Raw genomic sequence first — 20,340 nt, forward strand, 5'->3', positions numbered from 1 at the left:
GGAATCAAAGGCCTGATTCCAGTTGGACACTTCAGACACCACTGGAGAAATCAAATCCTGAGGCAACCATTGGGAACTAGATGGGCCAAGGATGATAAGTGGCCGAGGAGACAGCCACTTCTGAGCTGGCAGTTCTTCTCGTTTGAGGAAAGGCCTTGTGACTCTCCTCAGCTTTGCTATCCTCTCGACTGATGGGAAGGATTTGCATAGTTTGGTGACTAATACGCCCAGGTACTGTATACCAGTCTTTGTGTGGGAAACAGGGAAGACTTCTCGAGATTTACAATTGTCTTGGTGCTGAAGAAGGGTTGCCACCAAATCTGCTAGGATCAGCTAGTCATCCAGGTAACGGAGACGGATGCCGAGCCTGTGAGCCTAGAATGACACTAGGGCAAACACTCTTGTGAAGATCTGAGATGCTGTGGAAAGGCCGAAACACAGCATCTTGAACTGCTACAGTATATTTTGTTGTCGATGTTGAATCTCAGATACTTCCTAGAAGACAGATGGGTTGGGATCTGGAAGTATGCGTCTTTTAGATCCAGTGTACACATGAAGTCCTGTGGATTGCTAGTCTGACCGTGTCTGCCGTCTCCATGCTGAACAAAGTCTGTTCGACAAACTTATTCAGAGCTGAGAGATCAATGACCGGTCTGCAAGCTCCAGACGCTTTTAACACAAGAAAGAGTCGACTGAAGAAGCCAGGGGAGCCATCAAGGACCTTCTGGAGAGTGCCCTTCTCTAACATGGGCCTGACCCTTTGCAAAGGAGCTCACAAGCACTGGATTCTTGGTCAGTTGAGGGAAAGATGAGAAAAACGGGACGCGATACCCTGATCAAATCACGGAGATCGTCCAAGGTTCAGCTCCGAGCTGCATCCACCTTGTCCTATACTAGCGTTTGCAGTTCTTGCCGCCACCTCTTTGATGTTTTCCTTAATGATTGGACTTATTGCCTTTCCGGTCCTTGACAGAAAAGGGCTTTTAAGACACCTTCGTATTTGTATTCGCTGCTGTTTAATCTGATGATGGTTTCGTTTGGCTGGTCTTTGGAAGGGCTGGAGGTCTGTAGCGCTCTGATGTCAGGGCCCTACAAGGAGGGAGGCCGTGTTGGACTTCCTCCACCTCTCCGCAATCTGCACAACGTCCCTTGGCTCGAAGAGGAAGAAACCCTCCAGGGAGGAGTTTCAGAACCTAGCGATCTCAGCGTTAGGGACCTGCTGGTGGAATCTCTCGGCCACCGCATCCCTTCGTTTCAGGATTTCATAATACTTCCTCTGGTTGACACCCGAGTTTGATGGATGAGGTTGAGCGGTAAGACTTAGAGAGGGTTGAAAGCTGGGAGGTGATCTTACTTCGAACACCCTTTAACCCCCGGTACCAGGGCAAAGCTGCACTGGTCTTTGGAGGCTTTAGGGTGCCTTTGACACGGTCTAGGACCATATGTTTGCCTTCTTGCGAGGTCGTCTCTGGTTCCAGAGACCCGTTGAGAGCCCTCATGATGGTCAGACTCTACCAAAAGGCATGCTCCGACTCTCTCTGGTCTCCATCTTAAGCTGGGCTTACAGCGAGATCTTCATCCACCACCGAGGTCTCGCCTCGGAGTGGGTCGCGGTTGTCAACGGGAAGGCTAACTCGGCTCCTGACTGCCTCTGTGGGTCTCTAAGTCCTGGAGGAGGACTTTGGTACCGTCTTGGTGTCTTTATGTTTCCTTCTTGGGGGAAACAGAGATTCCAAGGCAGAGGGTCTGGAAGTAACAACCTTCTTAGCAAGGAAAGAACAAGGAGCTGGTGGCGAGATGTCGTTCTCTCCCTGGGGTCTTTACGTCAGTGATGGGAGAGGAGTTCGGAACTGACTCTTCCCTCTGAGAGCCTCTTTCGAGACAGTGGTCAGAGGCAACGATGGATCCATTAGGGGAACCTCTACCCTTGGAGCCCTGACCGGAGTCAGTTTGACTCTTGATGAAGGAAGCTTGTCAGGAGATCCCCTCTTCCTCTTCAGGGGAGAAGCAGTCATGGTCCATCGTCCTGGATCGGTTGAAACAAAGGAAAATCCCAAGGAAACCCCGGGGGCTTCCACCGGTCGCAAAGGAAGCATCGGAACGAAGACCAGTGTGACAGCTCTGACCAAGGCGCTGAACCAAAGGTGCTTGCTCATCAATGCACAATGCGCAAGATCCCCCGAAGGGATAGAGATTGAAGAATCCTTCTGCGCGGTCTCCATTCCTGAGGCTGAAAGCTTAGGTACTGCAAATGTTGATTACCTTCTGTGCGCAGGAAGTTTCAGAATTTTAAAACCTTGAAACTTGCCCCTTCCTCCTTCTCTGGCTGTTGCGCTGTCATGCATTTGCGGGAAGGGGAATGGGGCGACGGCGAACGATTGTTAACCACCTTACCTTTCCTAGCAGCTACTACCGCCGCTTTTGGTGGCTGCAGCTGGTGATCCTCGCATGCATGAGTATGTGACAGCCGTTAACACATTGGAAAACATCGAGAAACGTCCTGCTCAAGACGCATTGGTGATTGCCAACATGAAGAATAATGACTCGATCATAAATAACGTTGGTTTGTATTCCAGTTACGAAACAACCGAGACCTTTAATAGGAGAGTTATCCTGAGGTGTGGAAGTCCCAATGTAACCACTCTGGCTAATCTTACTGACCTCAGAAATGTCAACATACTTTGGTTCTGTATATAAGAGAAAGTCATGACTCCTATTCAACCTCCTGACTACCTGAGCACATAGATATCAAAGGTTTTAGGCTCAGCCTCCACTAGGGACAATTAGATGGTCTTAGGTGAATATAAATCCCAGTGGCATTATATGGGAATTCATACATTTTCTCCCTGCTTCCTCCCATAAAGAGGTATGGGGGAAATACTTCAATACAAAACAAGGTAAAGAAAAGGTGCTCTATTAAGTACCTTACCTGCATTGCTTATCTGATATATCTATATAAGTTCATCACTGCTATAACCCCAAGAGGAGAAAAAAAAAGAAAAATGAACCAGACATTATTACATTTCATTCTTGGACTTATTTCACATTTGCTTATCTAAGACAAGATGCTTCTTGCCCCATGAAGGAGCTCAGCTTGCTGCCTGTTGAGTGGATACCTCCTTCCATTCCTCAAAATGAATAATGCCATACAAAATACCAAGAAGAGAGCCTACCCTTTTTGCCGAGGCTAGAGCCACAAAGAACACAGTCTAAAATGTGAGACACCTGTCTGATGCTCTTCTTTATGGCTTGTACGGCAAGTCTGAGTGGTAATCTTTTACCCGAGAGACTGAGAGGAGCTTCCTTCAGAGCACATAGACAAAGCAATCAGCGATTAGTTGCAGAGGCTCCAACCGGAAAAGTACCCCATTTATAACACCAATCGCAGAACACGACCCCCTTTCCCTAGTAAAGAGCTGCAGATAACTTATGCAGATATCCCAACACCTGGGCAGTGCCTTGCGAAAAGCCTTTCGCTCGGAGGAGATACTGGATAGTCTCCACGCATGAAGTGACATGGAGGTCACTGAGTTGTGGAACCTCTGTATAAGTGGCTGAAGTATGTTGGATTATCGGGGTAGCTGCATTGGTACCTTGACCAGGAGCATCAGCAAGTCCGGAAGCCACCATGGTCAGCCTAGCATTTAAAGTAGTCAACAGTTTGTTGAGTGCAGTATTTGATATATATACCAGACAAAAGGGTGGAAATGCGCAAGCAATCAAGTTGTCACAAGGATGTTGGGATGCATCTTCCAAAATGACAGATAGATCTGGGAGTGGCAAACAAAACACTGGCAGTCAAGTAGAAAACAAGTCTATCATTGAGAAACTCCAATGAGCAAGAAGTCTTTCCAGTACAAAAGGAAGCAGGGACCACCCTGTTCATACTACATGCCCCTGATGGCTGAGAATATGCTAAGATATTTCTCTTGCCAAAAGGAAAATAGTCAATCTCAAGCTTGAAGTAACTGACTCTCAGAAGAGGCCAGGACCAGCCAGTTGTTGAGATACCTCAAAAGGTGTATCCTGTTTGAGTGGGTCCAAGCTGAGACCAGAGTGAATACTTGCATGAACACATTGGGAGAGGTGGACAGTCAGAAGCATAGGACCTTCAACTAGTACATTACTCCTTTGAGGATGAACCCAAAGAACTTTCTGTAGGAATGATGAATGGGTAAATTGAGATACTGTACAAGTCTTCCTCTCCGAGCAGGTCAGGTGGGGCAAGAAAGGATGGAGCACTACCTGTGCCTTTTCTAGAGAAGGAAGCTGCACCATAGATGAGGAAGTCGTGCTTAATTTTCTTCGACTTCTCCACCATTTTCTCCTCAACGACGACACCTGTCCAACTTGCCTAGAGAATAGGGAAACCCCAATATCCCTCCTGTCCAGGACCCAGTTGGCTCACTGTTTAGCTGACAAAAGTGTCATGAAGATCACTTGCTGTACTTCACCACCATCTCAGGATTTGACAAATCTAGATTAGTGACGAAGCAGGCGACTGCACTGGACCACTGGTTGACTCAAGAATTTATCTGGATGCTGGCAATGGAAGATATTTCCATGGTAGCACTCAAGAGCTGAAAAGAATGCTAAAGGCTCCTTTAGCCTTAAGTCTTTCCATAAGCAATCACACTGCAAGGTCAACGGGAAGAGAAAAGACACCATCCCTGAGGTACATAGAAATACCTTTGTCAATACAGTGCAGGAGGCAAGATCTTACTCGACTGGCCAGACAACAGTGAATAGGCCCAGGGATCTAGGAATTCCCTCTGTCCAAAACCAAGTGAGCATGTTTTCACCTCAACAACTCTAGTGAAGTCCTTCATCACTAAGGGATGCTGAAACGCCAATCTATGACTGTAGACTAGAACCAGGAGTGAACCCTGAAGAAGTATGTGATAAGCCTTGCCTTCAGAAACAGAACAGATTTAGTACGCACGGCCCCAAATAATGAAAAGTAAGGTGTACCTTTGTCTCTGTAGTATTTAGGTGAGAGCAGAATTGGGCAACGTGCCAGTATATCATGTAAATGCCGGTCACGAAGTGGTAATGGACCTTGTCGCCAACCAAACACGTGATGGAACATCTCCATGCGAGTACTTAGAGTAGTCCTGATTGGTCACCTATTATTGTTCCTACCGCTCGAATGCGTTGAAGTGTCTCCAGTGACCCAGAAGTCACGAGGAGAACGATCAAACAACGACAGATAATCAGGAGACCAAGGATCATATTCCTGATCACACCCACTTGAGCGTCTCGTTGCTCATGAAAGTAAGGGGGCCCATTGCTGGTTCCAACCTTGGCCTATAATGTAAGTCCATATAGAAAGGGTTTGCTATTTTTTTTTGTAAGGGTTTAGATTTTATTAATACCAATATTTTTAGTTTCAGGATACTGTATTGTTGCATAAATTGCATAAAAATGTTATTTTTATTAATAAAATAAATTTTTTAATATACTTAACCGGTGATCATATAAGATGTCAGCTCTGCTGCCCGACAGAAAAACCTAAGGACAAAATACGCCAGCGATCACTATACAGGTGGGGGTGTACATCAACAGCGCCATCTGTCGAGCAGGTACTCAAGTACTCCATGTAAACACAGAACCAATTTTCTCCTCGGTCCACTGGGTCTCTATTGGGGAGGAAGGGAGGGTCCTTTGATATATGATCACCGGGTAAGTATATTCAAAAATTTATTTTATTAATAAAAATAACATTTTTCAATATTAAACTTAGCCGGTGATCATATAAGCTGATTCACACCCAGGGGGGTGGGTAGAGACCAGCATTACATGTTTACATTATTAAGAGCTAAGTATTTTGTATTTCATTTTAGCAGTTATTCAAAATAACAAACATAAAATAAATAAGTTCCTGGTAAGGAAGTCGACTTGAACAATTACTCTGCCTTTTTAAGTACGTCTTCCTTACTGAGCCTCGCGATCCTCATAGGATGCTGTGCGACTCCTAGGAGCTGAAGTATCAAGGGTTGCAACCCATACTAAAGGACCTCATCAAAACCTCTAATCTAGGCGCTTCTCAAGAAAAGAATTTGACCACCCGCCAAATCAACCAGGATGCGAAAGGCTTCTTAGCCTTCCGGACAACCCAAAAACAACAATAAAAAACATTTCAAGAGAAAGATTAAAAAAGGTTATGGAATTAGGGGAATGTAGTGGTTGAGCCCTCACCCACTACTGCACTCGCTGCTACGAATGGTCCCAGGGTGTAGCAGTTCTCGTAAAGAGACTGGACATCTTTAAGATAAAAAGACGCGAACACTGACTTGCTTCTCCAATAGGTTGCGTCCATTATACTCTGCAGAGATCTGTTTTGTTTGAAGGCCACTGAAGTTGCGACAGCTCTAACTTCATGTGTCCTTACCTTCAGCAAAGCATGGTCTTCCTCATTCAGATGGGAATGAGCTTCTCGTATCAACAGTCTAATATAATAGGAAACTGCATTCTTCGACATAGGTAAAGAAGGTTTCTTAATAGCACACCATAAAGCTTCTGACTGTCCTCGTAAAGGTTTAGTTCGTTTTAAATAGAACTTAAGAGCTCTAACAGGGCACAAGACTCTTTCTAGTTCATTTCCAACCAAATTAGAAAGGCTTGGAATATCGAACGATTTCGGCCAAGGACGAGAAGGTAGTTCGTTTTTGGCTAGAAAACCAAGCTGCAAAGAACATGTAGCCGTTTCAGATGAAAATCCGATGTTCCTGCTGAAGGCGTGTATCTCACTGACTCTTTTAGCTGTAGCTAAGCAGACGAGGAAAAGAGTCTTTAAAGTGAGATCTTTAAAGGAGGCTGATTGTAGCGGCTCGAACCTTTCTGACATAAGGAATCTTAGTACCACGTCTAAATTCCAACCTGGTGTGGCCAAACGACGCTCCTTCGAGGTCTCAAAAGACTTAAGGAGGTCCTGTAGATCTTTGTTGTTGGAAAGATCTAAGCCTCTGTGACGGAAGACTGCTGCCAACATGCTTCTGTAACCCTTGATCGTGGGAGCTGAAAGAGATCTTTCCTTCCTCAGATATAAAAGGAAGTCAGCTATTTGAGTTACAGAGGTACTGGTTGAGGATACTGATACCGACTTGCACCAGCTTCGGAAGACTTCCCACTTCTACTGGTAGACTCTAAGAGTGGATGTCCTCCTTGCTCTAGCAATCGCCCTGGCTGCCTCCTTCGAAAAGCCTCTAGCTCTCGAGAGTCTTTCGATAGTCTGAAGGCAGTCAGACGAAGAGCGTGGAGGCTTGGGTGTACCTTCTTTACGTGTGGCTGACGTAGAAGGTCCACTCTTAGCGGAAGTGTTCTGGGAACGTCCACTAGCCATTGCAGTACCTCGGTGAACCATTCTCTCGCGGGCCAGAGGGGAGCAAACAACGTCAACCTTGTCCCTTCGTGAGAGGCGAACTTCTGCAGTACCTTGTTGACAATCTTGAACGGGGGGAATGCATAAAGGTCTAGATGGGACCAATCCAGTAGAAAGGCATCTATATGAACTGCTGCTGGGTCCGGGATTGGCGAGCAATAATTTGGGAGCCTCTTGGTCATTGAGGTTGCAAAGAGATCTATGGTAGGTTGGCCCCATGTGGCCCAAAGTCTCTTGCATACATTCTTGTGAAGGGTCCATTCTGTTGGGATGATTTGACCCTTCCGACTGAGGCGGTCCGCCATGACATTCATGTTGCCTTGAATGAACCTCGTTACTAGAGACAGGTTTAGATCTCTTGACCAGGTGAGGAGGTCCCTTGCGATCTCGTACAACTTCAGAGAATGGGTCCCTCCTTGCTTGGAGATGTACGCCAAGGCCGTGGTGTTGTCGGAGTTCACCTCCACCACCTTGCCTAGAAGGAGGGACTTGAAGCTTTTCAAGGCCAAATGAACTGCCAGTAGCTCCTTGCAGTTGATATGTAACGCTCTTTGCTCCGCGTTCCAGGTGCCCGAGCATTCCCGACCGTCTAATGTCGCACCCCAGCCCGTGTCCGATGCGTCCGAGAAGAGAACGTGGTTGGGGGTCTGAACAGTCAGTGGCAGACCCTCTCTGAGGTTGATGTTGTCCTTCCACCAGGTCAGTGATGACATCATCTTCTCGGAAATAGGGATCGAGACCGCTTCTAGCGTCTTGTCCTTTCTCCAGTGAACAGCCAGGTGAAATTGAAGGGAACGGAGGTGCAGTCTCCCTAACGCAATGAACTGGTCCAGTGATGAAAGCGTCCCTATCAGACTCATCCACTGTCTGACTGAACATCGGTCCTTCATTAGCATGTTCTGGATGCATCCTTGGGCTTGACTTATTCTGGGGGCCGACGGAAAAGCCCGAAAAGCTTGACTGTGAATCTCCATCCCTAGGTACACTATAGTTTGGGATGGGACCAGTTGGGACTTTTCCATATTGACCAGGAGACCCAATTCCTTGGTCAAATCTAGAGTCCACTTTAGATTCTCCAGACAGCGACGACTGGACGAAGCTCTTAAAAGCCAGTCGTCCAAATAGAGGGAGGCTCTGATGTCTGCTAAATGCAGGAATTTGGCAATATTCCTCATCAGTTTCGTAAAGACAAGAGGCGCCGTGCTTAGGCCAAAGCACAGGGCTTGAAATTGGTAGACAACCTTCCCGTAAACGAACCTTAGAAAAGGTTGGGAATCTGGGTGGATGGGGACGTGAAAGTAAGCGTCCTTGAGGTCTAAAGAGACCATCCAGTCTTCCTTCCTGACCGCTGCTAGAACAGACTTTGTCGTCTCCATGGCGAACGTCTGCTTGGTGACAAAGACATTCAGTGCACTGACGTCTAGCACCGGTCTCCACCCTCCTGTCTTCTTTACCACTAAGAAGAGACGGTTGTAGAAGCCCGGGGATTGATGGTCCCGGACTTTGACTACCGCTCCCTTTTCTAGTAAGAGAGACACCTCTTGCTGTAAAGCTAGTCGCTTGTCCTCCTCTCTGTACCTGGGAGAGAGGTCGATGGGAGTCGTTGCTAGAGGGGGCTTGCGCAAGAATGGGATCTTGTACCCCTCTCTGAGCAACTTCACAGATTGTGCATCTGCGCCCCTGTTCTCCCAGGACTGCCAGTAGTTCTTGAGTCTGGCTCCCACTGCTGTCTGAAGAATGTGGCAGTCAGACTCTGCCTCTAAAGGACTTGGTACCTTTCTTCTTGCTCCCACGTTTCCCTTCGGCACGAGCACCTCCTCTGCTGGAGGCTCTGCCACGAAAGGGCGGAATGAATCTTGACGCTGGAGTATCCATCCTGGGTCTAGACACGGAAGGCAAAGGGGTGGCTTTGCGTGCAGATGACGCAACCAGGTCATGCGTGTCTTTTTGAATCAAGGAGGCAGCAATCTCCTTGATCAACTCCTCTGGGAAAAGGCACTTCGAGAGAGGGGCAAACATAAGCTCCGACCTCTGACATTGAGTTACTCCAGCTGACAAGAAGGAGCAAAGGTTTTCTCGTTTCTTGAGGACCCCGGAAACGAACGAAGCCGCAAGCTCACTGGAACCGTCCCGTATGGCCTTGTCCATGCAGGACATAATGAGCATGGAAGTTTCCTTGTCAGAAGGGGAGGTCTTCCTGCTCAACGCTCCCAAACACCAGTCCAAAAAGTTAAACACTTCGAATGCTCTGAACACTCCTTTCATCAGATGATCTAAATCTGAAGGAGTCCAACAAATCTTGGAGCGTCTCATGGCCAGCCTGCGGGGAGAGTCTACTAGACTTGAGAAGTCGCCCTGGGCAGAGGCAGGAACTCCCAAGCCGAGAACTTCTCCCGTGGCATACCAGACGCTCGATCTGGAAGCGAGTTTCGCAGGGGGAAACAAGAATGCTGTCTTCCCCAGGTGCTTTTTGGACTGCATCCAATCTCCCAACACCCTTAAAGCTCTCTTGGACGAGCGGGCGAGGACGAGCTTCATAAAGGCAGGCGCGGATGACTGCGTGCCTAAAGCGAACTCAGATGGAGGTGAGCGTGGGGCCGCAGAAATAAACTGATCTGGATACAAGTCCTTGAACAGTGCAAGTACTTTTCTAAAGTCCAGGGAGGGAGGCGTGGTCTTGGGTTCGTCGATGTCCGTGTGCGGGTCGTCAAGGTGTGCAGCGTCGTCATCATCAGAGAGTCCATCGTCTGAATGCTGAAGAGGAAGCGGCAAAGGAGTAGGCATTGGCTGGTCAGCTGAGTCCGGCAGCACGGGTGCATGCGTGACTGCACTGGACGCAACGTCATGGAACTGTTGGTCAGTCTGAGAGCAGGCAACAACCATAGCTGCGCGGGGGCGCAAAGCGTCTACTCCCGACTGTATAGTCTGCTGTGGGCGAGTAGGGGTAACCACAGTGGGTTGCGGAGGTTGACGCACCGTGTCAAAACAAAACAACTTAGGTTGTTGTTGTTGTAACTCGCGAACGTCAACGGAGGGTTCCGTGCGTCGGCGAACGTCAACATGCGGCTGGCAGGGTACAGTGCGCATGGGTGGCGGGACTCTCACAGCTGGAGTGCGGGAGAAGGTAGCCTCAGCGTCAACTGGACGCACAACCGTGGTTGGTTGTAGGCTAACGGGTGCAGCGTCAACCTTCTCCGCACGAAAGTCCTGCATTAACGATGACAACTGTGTCTGCATGGTCTGCAGCAAAGCCCACTTAGGGTCTACAGTAGCAGGTGCGGCAACAGACGGTGTTACTGCCTGTTGCGGTACCGCTTTGCCTCTCTTAGGAGGTGTGCAGTCATCTGAAGACTGCAGCGAGTCCGAACTGACCCAGTGGCTACAACTGGGCCGTTGGACTTGCGCGGAAGGGACCTTGCGTTTGAGAGGTCGTGAGACCTTGGTCCATTGTTTCTTCCGAGAAACATCTTCCGCAGACGAGGAAAAAATGGGCTCTCTCGTCTTCTTGTGGGTGGGGCGATCTTGGCAAGATACGTCCGAAACCACGGAGGGAACGTCTGTCCGCTGATTAAAGCCTGTCGAACCCTTTGGTCGTACGACATTGCTTCTCCCCTGGGCTTGGGAGCTTGCAAGAGGTCCCGGACTGGGAGGACGACAGGCACGAACAGACGCACCCTCAAGCGCAACACTAACACTTTTCACAACACTTCCACTCACTAGGTCACTACCCACTGCACTCTTACCCTTCAACTCCCTGACGTCTGCCATGAGTTGGTTACGGTCACTCGCCAATGACTCGACTCTCTCACCCAGAGCCTGGATGGCACGCATCATATCTGCCATCGAAGGTTGTTGAGTGCTAGAAGGGGGATCAGGAGCAACCACTACAGGGGAAGGAATAGGTTGTGGGGCATGGGGAGAGGAAAAATCAACTGAGCGAGATGAACTCCTCCTGACTCTATCTCTCTCTAGCCTACGTGAATATTTAAGGAATTCGAGAAAATCGAATTCCGAAAGCCCAACGCATTCCTCACACCAATCTTCCCATTGACAGGATTTACCCCGACAATTGGAACAAATGGTGTGCGGATCGATAGAGGCCTTCGGAAGACGCCTTGAACAGTCCCTAGCACTACACTTCCTGTATTTAGGGACTTGAGAAGGGTCAGCCATCTTGAATTAGTCAAAGAGAAATTCAAAATCTATCCAAGTCGTCAACAAATAATCCAAAATTCAATCAAAGAATGCAAGGAAGTATTGAAGATAACCTCTGCAAAGCGAAAGCTAATAACTAGAAATGAGTACTTCACCAAAATCTGTGAAAATCAATCCAGTAAGCAACAGCGTATTTAGTAGGTCTTGCCGGTGGCACGACAGAGAGAAAATTGGTTCTGTGTTTACATGGAGTACTTGAGTACCTGCTCGACAGATGGCGCTGTTGATGTACACCCCCACCTGTATAGCGATCTCTGGCGTATTTTGTCCTTAGGTTTTTCTGTCGGGCAGCAGAGCTGACAGCTTATATGATCACCGGCTAAGTTTGATATTGAAAAATGTTATTTTTATTAGTAAAATAAATTTTTGAATATACTTACCCGATAATCATGTAGCTGTCAACTCCGTTGCCCGACAGAATTCTATGGAGGGATACGCCAGCTATCACAATACTAGAAGGGGGTGTACTTACCAGCGCCACCTGTGGCCAGGTACTCAAGTACTTCTTGTTGACACCTCCTCAATTATTCCTCGGTCCACTGGTTCTCTCTGGGGAGGAAGGGAGGGTCGATTAAATCATGATTATCGGGTAAGTATATTCAAAAATTTATTTTACTAATAAAAATAACATTTTTCAATATTAAACTTACCCGATAATCATGTAGCTGATTCACACCCAGGGAGGTGGGTGAAAACCAGTGTACAAGATTAAAGGATAGCTAAGTATCCCATATTTCATATAACAGTTATCTCAAATAACAATGAAATAATAAGTACCTGGTAAGGAAGTCGAATAGAACCGTTACTCTGCCTCTTTTTTAAAGTTCGTCTTCCTTACTGAGCGCAGCGTTCCTCTTGGAGGCTGAATCAACCCAAAGGTGCCAAAGTACACGGGGTTGCAACCCCTACTAAAGGACCTCTACCAAACCTTTAACCCAGGCGCTTCTCAAGAATGAATAGACCACCCGCCAAATCAAAAGGATGCGGAAGGCTTCTTAGCCTACCGTAACAACCATAAAAACAACAATAAAAGCATTCAAGAGAAAGGTTAAAAAAGGTTATGGGATTAAGGGAATGTAGTGGCTGAGCCCTCACCTACTACTGCACTCGCTGCTACGAATGGTCCCAGGGTGTAGCAGTTCTCGTAAAGAGACTGGACATCTTTCAGATACAGTAAAATGATGCAAACACTGACTTGCTCCTCCAATAGGTTGCATCCATTATGCTCTGCAGAGAACGGTTTTTATTAAAGGCCATCGAAGTAGCTACGGCTCTTACTTCGTGGGTCCTTACCTTCAGCAATGCAAGGTCTTCCTCCTTTAAGTGAGAATGTGCTTCTCTGATCAGAAGCCTTATATAATACGAAAGCCCATTCTTGGACATGGGCCTCGAAGGTTTCTTGATGGCACACCATAAAGCTTCTGACTGTCCTCGAATAGGTTTAGACCTCTTAAGATAATATTTGAGAGCCCTGACAGGGCAAAGAACTCTCTCTAGTTCGTTACCTACCATGTTGGAGAGGCTAGGTATTTCAAACGATCTAGGCCAAGGACGTGAAGGAAGCTCGTTCTTTGCTAGGAATCCAAGCTGAAAAGAACATGTTGCAGATTCGGTTGTGAAACCAATGTTCTTGCTGAAGGCATGAACCTCACTGACTTTCTTAGCTGTTGCAAGGCAGACGAGAAAAAGAGTCTTGAGGGTAAGGTCCTTGAAGGAAGCTGACTGGAGAGGTTCGAACCTAGATGACATAAGGAACCTTAAGACTACGTCTAGATTCCAGCCTGGAGTGGAAAGACGACGTTCTTTAGACGTCTCAAAAGACTTAAGAATGTCTTGAAGGTCCTTGTTGGAAGACAGGTCCAAACCTCTGTGGCGGAGAACTGAAGCCAACATACTCCTATATCCTTTAATCGTAGGTGCTGAAAGGGATCTCTCATTCCTAAGATGTAGAAGGAAGTCAGCTATTTGGGTCACAGAGGTATTGGTAGAGGATATTGAATTGGCTCTACACCAGCTTCGGAAGACCTCCCACTTAGACTGGTAGACTCTACGAGTGGAAACCCTTCTTGCTCTGGCAATCGCACTGGCTGCCTCCTTCGAAAAGCCTCTAGCTCTAGCGAATCTTTCGACAGTCTGAAGGCAGTCAGCCGAAGAGCGTGGAGGTTTGGGTGCAACCTGTCTACGTGAGGTTGACGTAGAAGGTCCACTCTTAGAGGTAGAGTCCTGGGGAAGTCGACTAGCCATTGAAGTACCTCTGTGAACCATTCTCTTGCAGGCCAAAGGGGAGCAACCAGCGTCAGCCGTGTCCCTTCGTGCGAGACGAATTTCTGCAGAACTTTGTTTATTATCTTGAACGGTGGGAATGCGTACAGGTCGAGATGGGACCAGTTCAGTAGAAAAGCATCCACATGAACTGCTGCAGGGTCTGGAACAGGGGAACAGTACAGCGGAAGTCTCTTGGTTATGGAGGTGGCAAACAGATCTATGGTAGGTTGACCCCACAAGGTCCAAAGTCTGTTGCACACACTCTTGTGGAGGGTCCATTCCGTGGGAATGACCTGATTCCTTCTGCTTAGGCGATCTGCTGAGACGTTCATATCGCCCTGAATGAACCTCGTGACCAGAGTGAGGTTTAGACCTCTTGACCAAATGAGGAGGTCCCTTGCGATCTCGTATAGGCTCCTCGAATGGGTCCCTCCTTGCTTGGAGATGTAAGCCAAGGCTGTGGTATTGTCTGAGTTCACCTCCACCACTTTGCCTAGCAGGAGGGACTTGAAGTTCAACAGGGCTAGATGAACTGCTAGCAGCTCCTTGCAGTTGATGTGGAGTAATCCTTGTTCCTCGTTCCACGTTCCCGAGCATTCCCGTCCGTCCAAGGTTGCACCCCAGCCCGAGTCCGATGCATCTGAGAAGAGATGAAGATTGGGGGTCTGAATGGCCAACGATAGACCCTCCCTGAGAAGGAGGTTGTGCTTCCACCACAGGAGAGTGGTCTTCATCTCTTGGTTGATAGGGATAGAGACTGCTTCGAGAGTCGAACCCTTGTCCCAATGAGCTGCAAGATGGAATTGAAGAGGGCGGAGGTGGAGTCTCCCTAGCTCGACAAACAGGGCCAGTGATGAGAGGGTCCCTGTGAGACTCATCCACTGTCTCACTGAGCAACTGCTCCTCTTCAGCATGCTCATGATGCACTCTAGGGCCTGGCTTATCCTGGGGGCCGATGGAAAAGCCCGAAAATCCTGACTCCGAATCTCCATTCCCAGGTACACAATGGATTGGGAGGGAATGAGTTGAGACTTCTCTATGTTGACTAATAGACCTAGGTCTCTGATTAAGTCTAAAGTCCAATTGAGATTCTCCAGACAACGACGACTCGTGGAGGCTTTCAACAGCCAGTCGTCTAAGTAGAGGGAGGCTCTGATGTTCGACAAGTGTAGGAATTTTGCTATATTCCTCATCAGATGTGTAAAGACCATAGGAGCTGTGCTTAGGCCAAAACACAGGGCTTGGAATTGGTAGACAACCTTTCCAAAAACGAATCTCAGGAAAGGTTGGGAGTCTGGATGAATAGGAACGTGAAAGTATGCATCTTTCAGGTCCAACGAGACCATCCAGTCCTCCTGTCTGACCGCTGCTAAGACCGACTTCGTCGTCTCCATCGTGAACGTCTGCTTGGTGACATACTCGTTGAGAGCGCTGACGTCCAGCACCGGTCTCCAACCTCCTGTCTTCTTGGCCACAAGAAAGAGACGGTTGTAGAAGCCCGGGGATTGATGGTCCCGGACTATAACCACTGCCTTCTTCTGCACAAGTAGCGACACCTCCTGGCGCAATGCTAGCCTCTTGTCCTCTTCTTTGTAGTTGGGAGAGAGGTTGATGGGCGATGTGGTCAGAGGTGGTTTGAGGCAGAATGGAATCCTGTAACCGTTCCTCAGCCAACTGACAGACTGGGCGTCTGCACCTCTCTTCTCCCAGGCTCGCCAGAAGATCTTGAGTCTGGCTCCTACTGTTGTCTGGAGATGCGGAGAGTCAGTTTTTTCCTTTAGATGTCCTGGATCCTTTCCTAGACTTGCTCCTGTGAGAGTCTGGACGGGAGCTTCCTCGGCTGGGGGCTCTACCACGAAAGGGCGGTATGAACCTCGAGGCAGGGGTATCAGCCACTGGGGAGCGATAAGTCTTGGGGACTGAGGTAGCAACCTTAGACTTACGAGCCGATGAGGCTACAAGATCGTGTGTATCCTTTTGTATCAGGGCAGCAGACAAGTCCTTAACCAGCTCTTCGGGGAAGAGGAACTTCGAGAGCGGAGCAAAAAGGAGTTGTGACCTTTGGCAAGGTGTAATGCTGGCGGAAAGGAAGGTACACAGTTGTTCCCTTTTCTTCAAAACCCCTGATACAAACATCGACGCAAGCTCACCCGATCCATCCCTAATGGCCTTATCCATGCAGGACATTAATAGCATGACAGAATCTTTGTCCGCAGGAGAGGTCTTCTTGCTGAGGGCCCCCAGGCACCAGTCTAGAAAGTTGAACATTTCAAATGCTCTAAACATTCCTTTCAGCAAGTGATCCAGGTCTGAGAAGGTCCAACAAACCTTAGAGCGCCTCATTGCAGTTCTCCGAGGCGAGTCTACCAGACTTGAGAAGTCAGCCTGGGCAGAGGCAGGTACTCCCAAGCCTGGTGCTTCTCCTGTGGCATACCAAACGCTCGCTTTCGAAGTGAGCTTCGTTGGAGGGAACATGAAAGAAGTCTTGCCAAGGTGTTGCTTAGACTGCAGCCACTCCCCTAAGATCCTTAATGCCCTCTTAGAGGACCTAGCTAGGACTAGCTTAGTATAGGTGGACTTAGCTTGTTGTACGCCCAGCGAAAACTCAGATGGTGGAGAGCGGGGAATAGCAGAGACAAAGTGGTCTGGGTAAACCTCCCTAAGTAGAGCCAAGACCTTACGAAAATCAATAGACTGTGGAGAAAGCTTGGATTCATCCACGTCTGATGAGGGATCCAGGTGTGCCTCCTCATCATCAGACGCCTCATCACCAGAGTGAAGCGAAGGAATCGGACAAGAATGCTGAACAGCAGAGTCAGAACGAGAAGGAACAATAGTCGTGGTTTCCTCTACAAGTAACTGTTGAGGGAGAACCTGAGGCTCAGACTGCAAAGGCTGAATAGCAGACGAAGCAGAAGGAAGGCGCATGGGTGGAGGAGGCTGACTCCTAGCATGAGTGGTTGAACCCAAGGATTGCGCTTGCTGAGCGGTTGGTGGAAGCGGAGTAGCAAGTTCCTGTTCCTGTGGTGAGAGCGGAGCGTGATGAGGTTGAGGCTGCGCAGAACAAGGTAAATGTCTCGCAAGCTGAGGCTCCTGAGGCGCAAGGCCAAGGTGTAGTGGAGCTTGCCTTGTGGATGGTTGAGCTCGCTGCAGCGAGAGCTGAGGAGACTGACTCATGGACGGGAGAGGTTGTTGTACCTCAGCCAAGAGTTGCACCACTGGTGGAGCAGCAAAGGGAGGCGGAGGAAGAGAGGAATAATCCTCCTGATCCCATAGCAAAGGTTGCCTTAAAGAAGGCGGAGGCTGAACACCAGAGGGAACAGCAAACTCAGACCGTGGCTCAACATCGTACGCCTGGCAGGTGGTACTGCGATCAGGCGGAGCGAGCGCAGGCGGAGCGAGCGCAGGCGGAGGGAGTGTAGGCGGAGGCGGAGGAGCAACACTCTCAGCCCGACACTCACGCATCAAGTCCGAAAGCTGTGCTTGCATGGACTGTAGTAGAGTCCACTTAGGGTCGACAGTCGAGCTCCGTTGTGGCAGAACCTTACTCCTCTTGGGCGGAGTGCAGTCGACAGATGACTGCGGCGAGTCAGAGCTGAGCCAATGACTGCAACCTGGCTGAGCACTCGCGGACTGGACTCTGCGTTTAAGTGGTCTCGAGACCTGAGACCAACGTTTCTTCCCTGACAGATGATCAGCGGACGAGAAAAAGACGGGCTCAATCGTCTGCGGGTGGGAGTGACGGTCTTTGGAAGACACGCCCGCAACCACCGAGGAAACTTCTGTGCGCCTAACAAGGCCTGCCGAACCCTTATGCCCTTCGACATTGCTTCTCCCCTGGGCATGGGAGCTTGCAAGAGGTCCCGGACTGGGAGGACGACTGGCTCGCACAGAAGAATCCTCACGCACCACACTGGCACTGACACTAGCACTTGGCACTGCACTGACACTAGCACTCGTCACAGCACTGGCACTAACTCCACCCACTGCACTCTTGACCTTAAGTTCCTTAACTTCGGCCATCAGAGACTTATGGTCACTTACCACTGACTCTACTTTATCGCCTAAGGCCTGAATAGCACGCAAAACAACAGACATATCAGGCGGAGGGCAAACAGTAGGTTCGGGGGTAGCCACTACAGGGGAAGGAAAAGGTAGGGGATCATGAGGTGAGGAAAACATTGAAGAGTGAGAAGAACTCCTCCTAACTCTACCTCTCTCTAACTTAGATGAATATTTTAAAAGACGGACAAATTCCAGTTCCGAAAGTCCGGCGCATTCCTCACATCGATTTTCTAACTGACAGGGCCTGTCCCTACAGTCAGAACAAGCGGTGTGAGGATCTACCGAGGCCTTCGGAATACGCCTATTGCAAGACCTACATCGTCTATGGGAGGGGGCTTGCGAAATGTCAGACATCTTGAATCCAAAGAGTTAGCCAAAGGGGTTTCCAAAATCAAGCAAAAGATCGTTATCAGGACTATATAAAAGCTATCTAGCTAATATAAGAAGGTTTCCAGTAATGCGACAGCCGAAATCTGAGAGAATACTTCACCAATTAGCCGTGAACAAACTCGAAGATCATAAGCGTATCCCAGAACGTCTTGCCGGAAGCACGACAGAGGAATAATTGAGGAGGTGTCAACAAGAAGTACTTGAGTACCTGGCCACAGGTGGCGCTGGTAAGTACACCCCCTTCTAGTATTGTGATAGCTGGCGTATCCCTCCATAGAATTCTGTCGGGCAACGGAGTTGACAGCTACATGATTATCGGGTAAGTTTAATATTGAAAACTGCTATGTACAAACGAACGAACGAGACTGACTACAACCGACCCGTAGAATGTCAACAAATAAATGAAAAATATACCGTTAGTATGGGATATAGATAATTAGCATACTTTTTCATCGGCTTATTATACATCCAAGAAGGTAATGTATAGTGAAGAAAAGGCTTGTTTTACCAATATATACCATTTCCCCAGTATATTTTCCCCACCCAAAACCCCGAGTTCCCACTGGGGGTCCCCCATTATCGGTGGATATAGATATATATATATTTCTGAAACTATTCATTTCCAACAGGAACGAGTGTCATTTTCGAAGAGAACGGACCTTTTTCTAAAAAAATAAGTAGTTTTTTCCCTAGGTTACATTACCCTGTAATAAACAACAATAATACCAAAGTTAGTCATAATAATACATACAGGTGGCCGCTACCATGCATACACCCAAAAAATTCACTATAGGTTAGGTTAGGAACTTGGTAAAATTAGTCTAATAAGGGAAAAACAGCTTTTTCCTACAGTAAATATTGTCAAAATCAACTTATTGCTAAAAGGACACCCTTGCGAGCCAGTTCAAATTTTCATCATTACAAAAAGGAAAAAAATTACAAGTTACGTTGGCGGGGGGGGGGGGGGGCTTAGTAAACTTATAGTTTAATCCAGGAAAAACAACCTTTCATACAGTAAATCGTCAAAATCGGCTTACTTCTTCTTTGATTCGTTGTTATTGATCAAATATCTGTGGACTATCTTGTGCACGGCTTTCCCGGACAAAACTCCGCTCGTGAAATAAGTTCGCCTTTCGAAGAGGCCTACCGGTAAGGCTTGCACAGGTAGGCCTAAAGGCAGACGGCGAAAGGCTAATGACTTGGAAATACACTGCATCCTTCACTCTGGTTTAAGTTTGTTTCCGTCTCTTGTATTTAACAATATGAAATCACTTAGTAAATCTTGCTAAATATGACTTATTTTCAGCGGCATTTTTAATTAGTGGTTTAGAGTTCCTGGACTGCTCTCTTTTCCACATTCCTCGTTGCTCTCTCCACAACACTGAATCTGTGATTGTGGGCACACTACTAGATGAAGCGTGGTAATTGCAAAGCGCTGCAGTCTGCTTCAGAAAATTCATAATCATTAGTGACCTCTTACACAGACAGCTTCACAGCTTTCATACTTTTACTTCTAACTTCTAGGACCTTTCCAATATACCGGGCAACCTCTTTAGTAGGGGGTTTCTAAATTCCCTATTTCTATAATATTATTTATAAATTTCCTTAACTCATTAGAGTTAAAAATACACACAAAGACTATCATTATCATTCCAATTTCTATAACTTTTAATTCTCGCATATTTAACCTTGTTTTCATAACTATTATGGCCTCATTAGTGCCAAGTTCTCCTATATAATATCTTCTACCATTACTATTCACAAACATCAGTTTGGTCATCTTTGCTGTCTTTTCTTCTATTTTTCTTTTAATTTCATTTGCCACTTTAATTTTTGTCTTTTTTTGAGTTCTTACTTTTCATACTTTCTTACCTTTTCAATTTCAATACCATATTGTTGCATATTTCTATGATACTTTTCCCCCAATATTCCCCATATGGTTCTCTTATTTGATCTTCCACTACCTCCTTAACTAGCCGTTTGTCATATAATGTTATATTGTGATAGACCATCGCCTTTTTATA

The 20,340-nt window shown here is 47.5% G+C and overlaps 1 protein-coding gene across 1 annotated transcript in view; it reads right to left on the reverse strand.

Annotated features, from left to right (window-relative positions):
* LOC137622251 (uncharacterized) overlaps positions 1 to 19,665 on the reverse strand; it is an 80,371-nt gene extending 60,706 nt beyond the window's left edge. Inside the window, exon 1 of the mRNA XM_068352768.1 lies at positions 19,354 to 19,665. Coding sequence (XP_068208869.1) covers positions 19,354 to 19,532 — 179 coding nt within the window. The 5' untranslated portion in view covers positions 19,533 to 19,665. The remainder of the gene's footprint in view (positions 1 to 19,353) is intronic.
* Positions 19,666 to 20,340: the final 675 nt, after the last annotated feature.

The sequence above is a fragment of the Palaemon carinicauda genome, chromosome 29, assembly GCF_036898095.1.
Source record: "Palaemon carinicauda isolate YSFRI2023 chromosome 29, ASM3689809v2, whole genome shotgun sequence".
Lineage (NCBI taxonomy): Eukaryota > Metazoa > Arthropoda > Malacostraca > Decapoda > Palaemonidae > Palaemon > Palaemon carinicauda.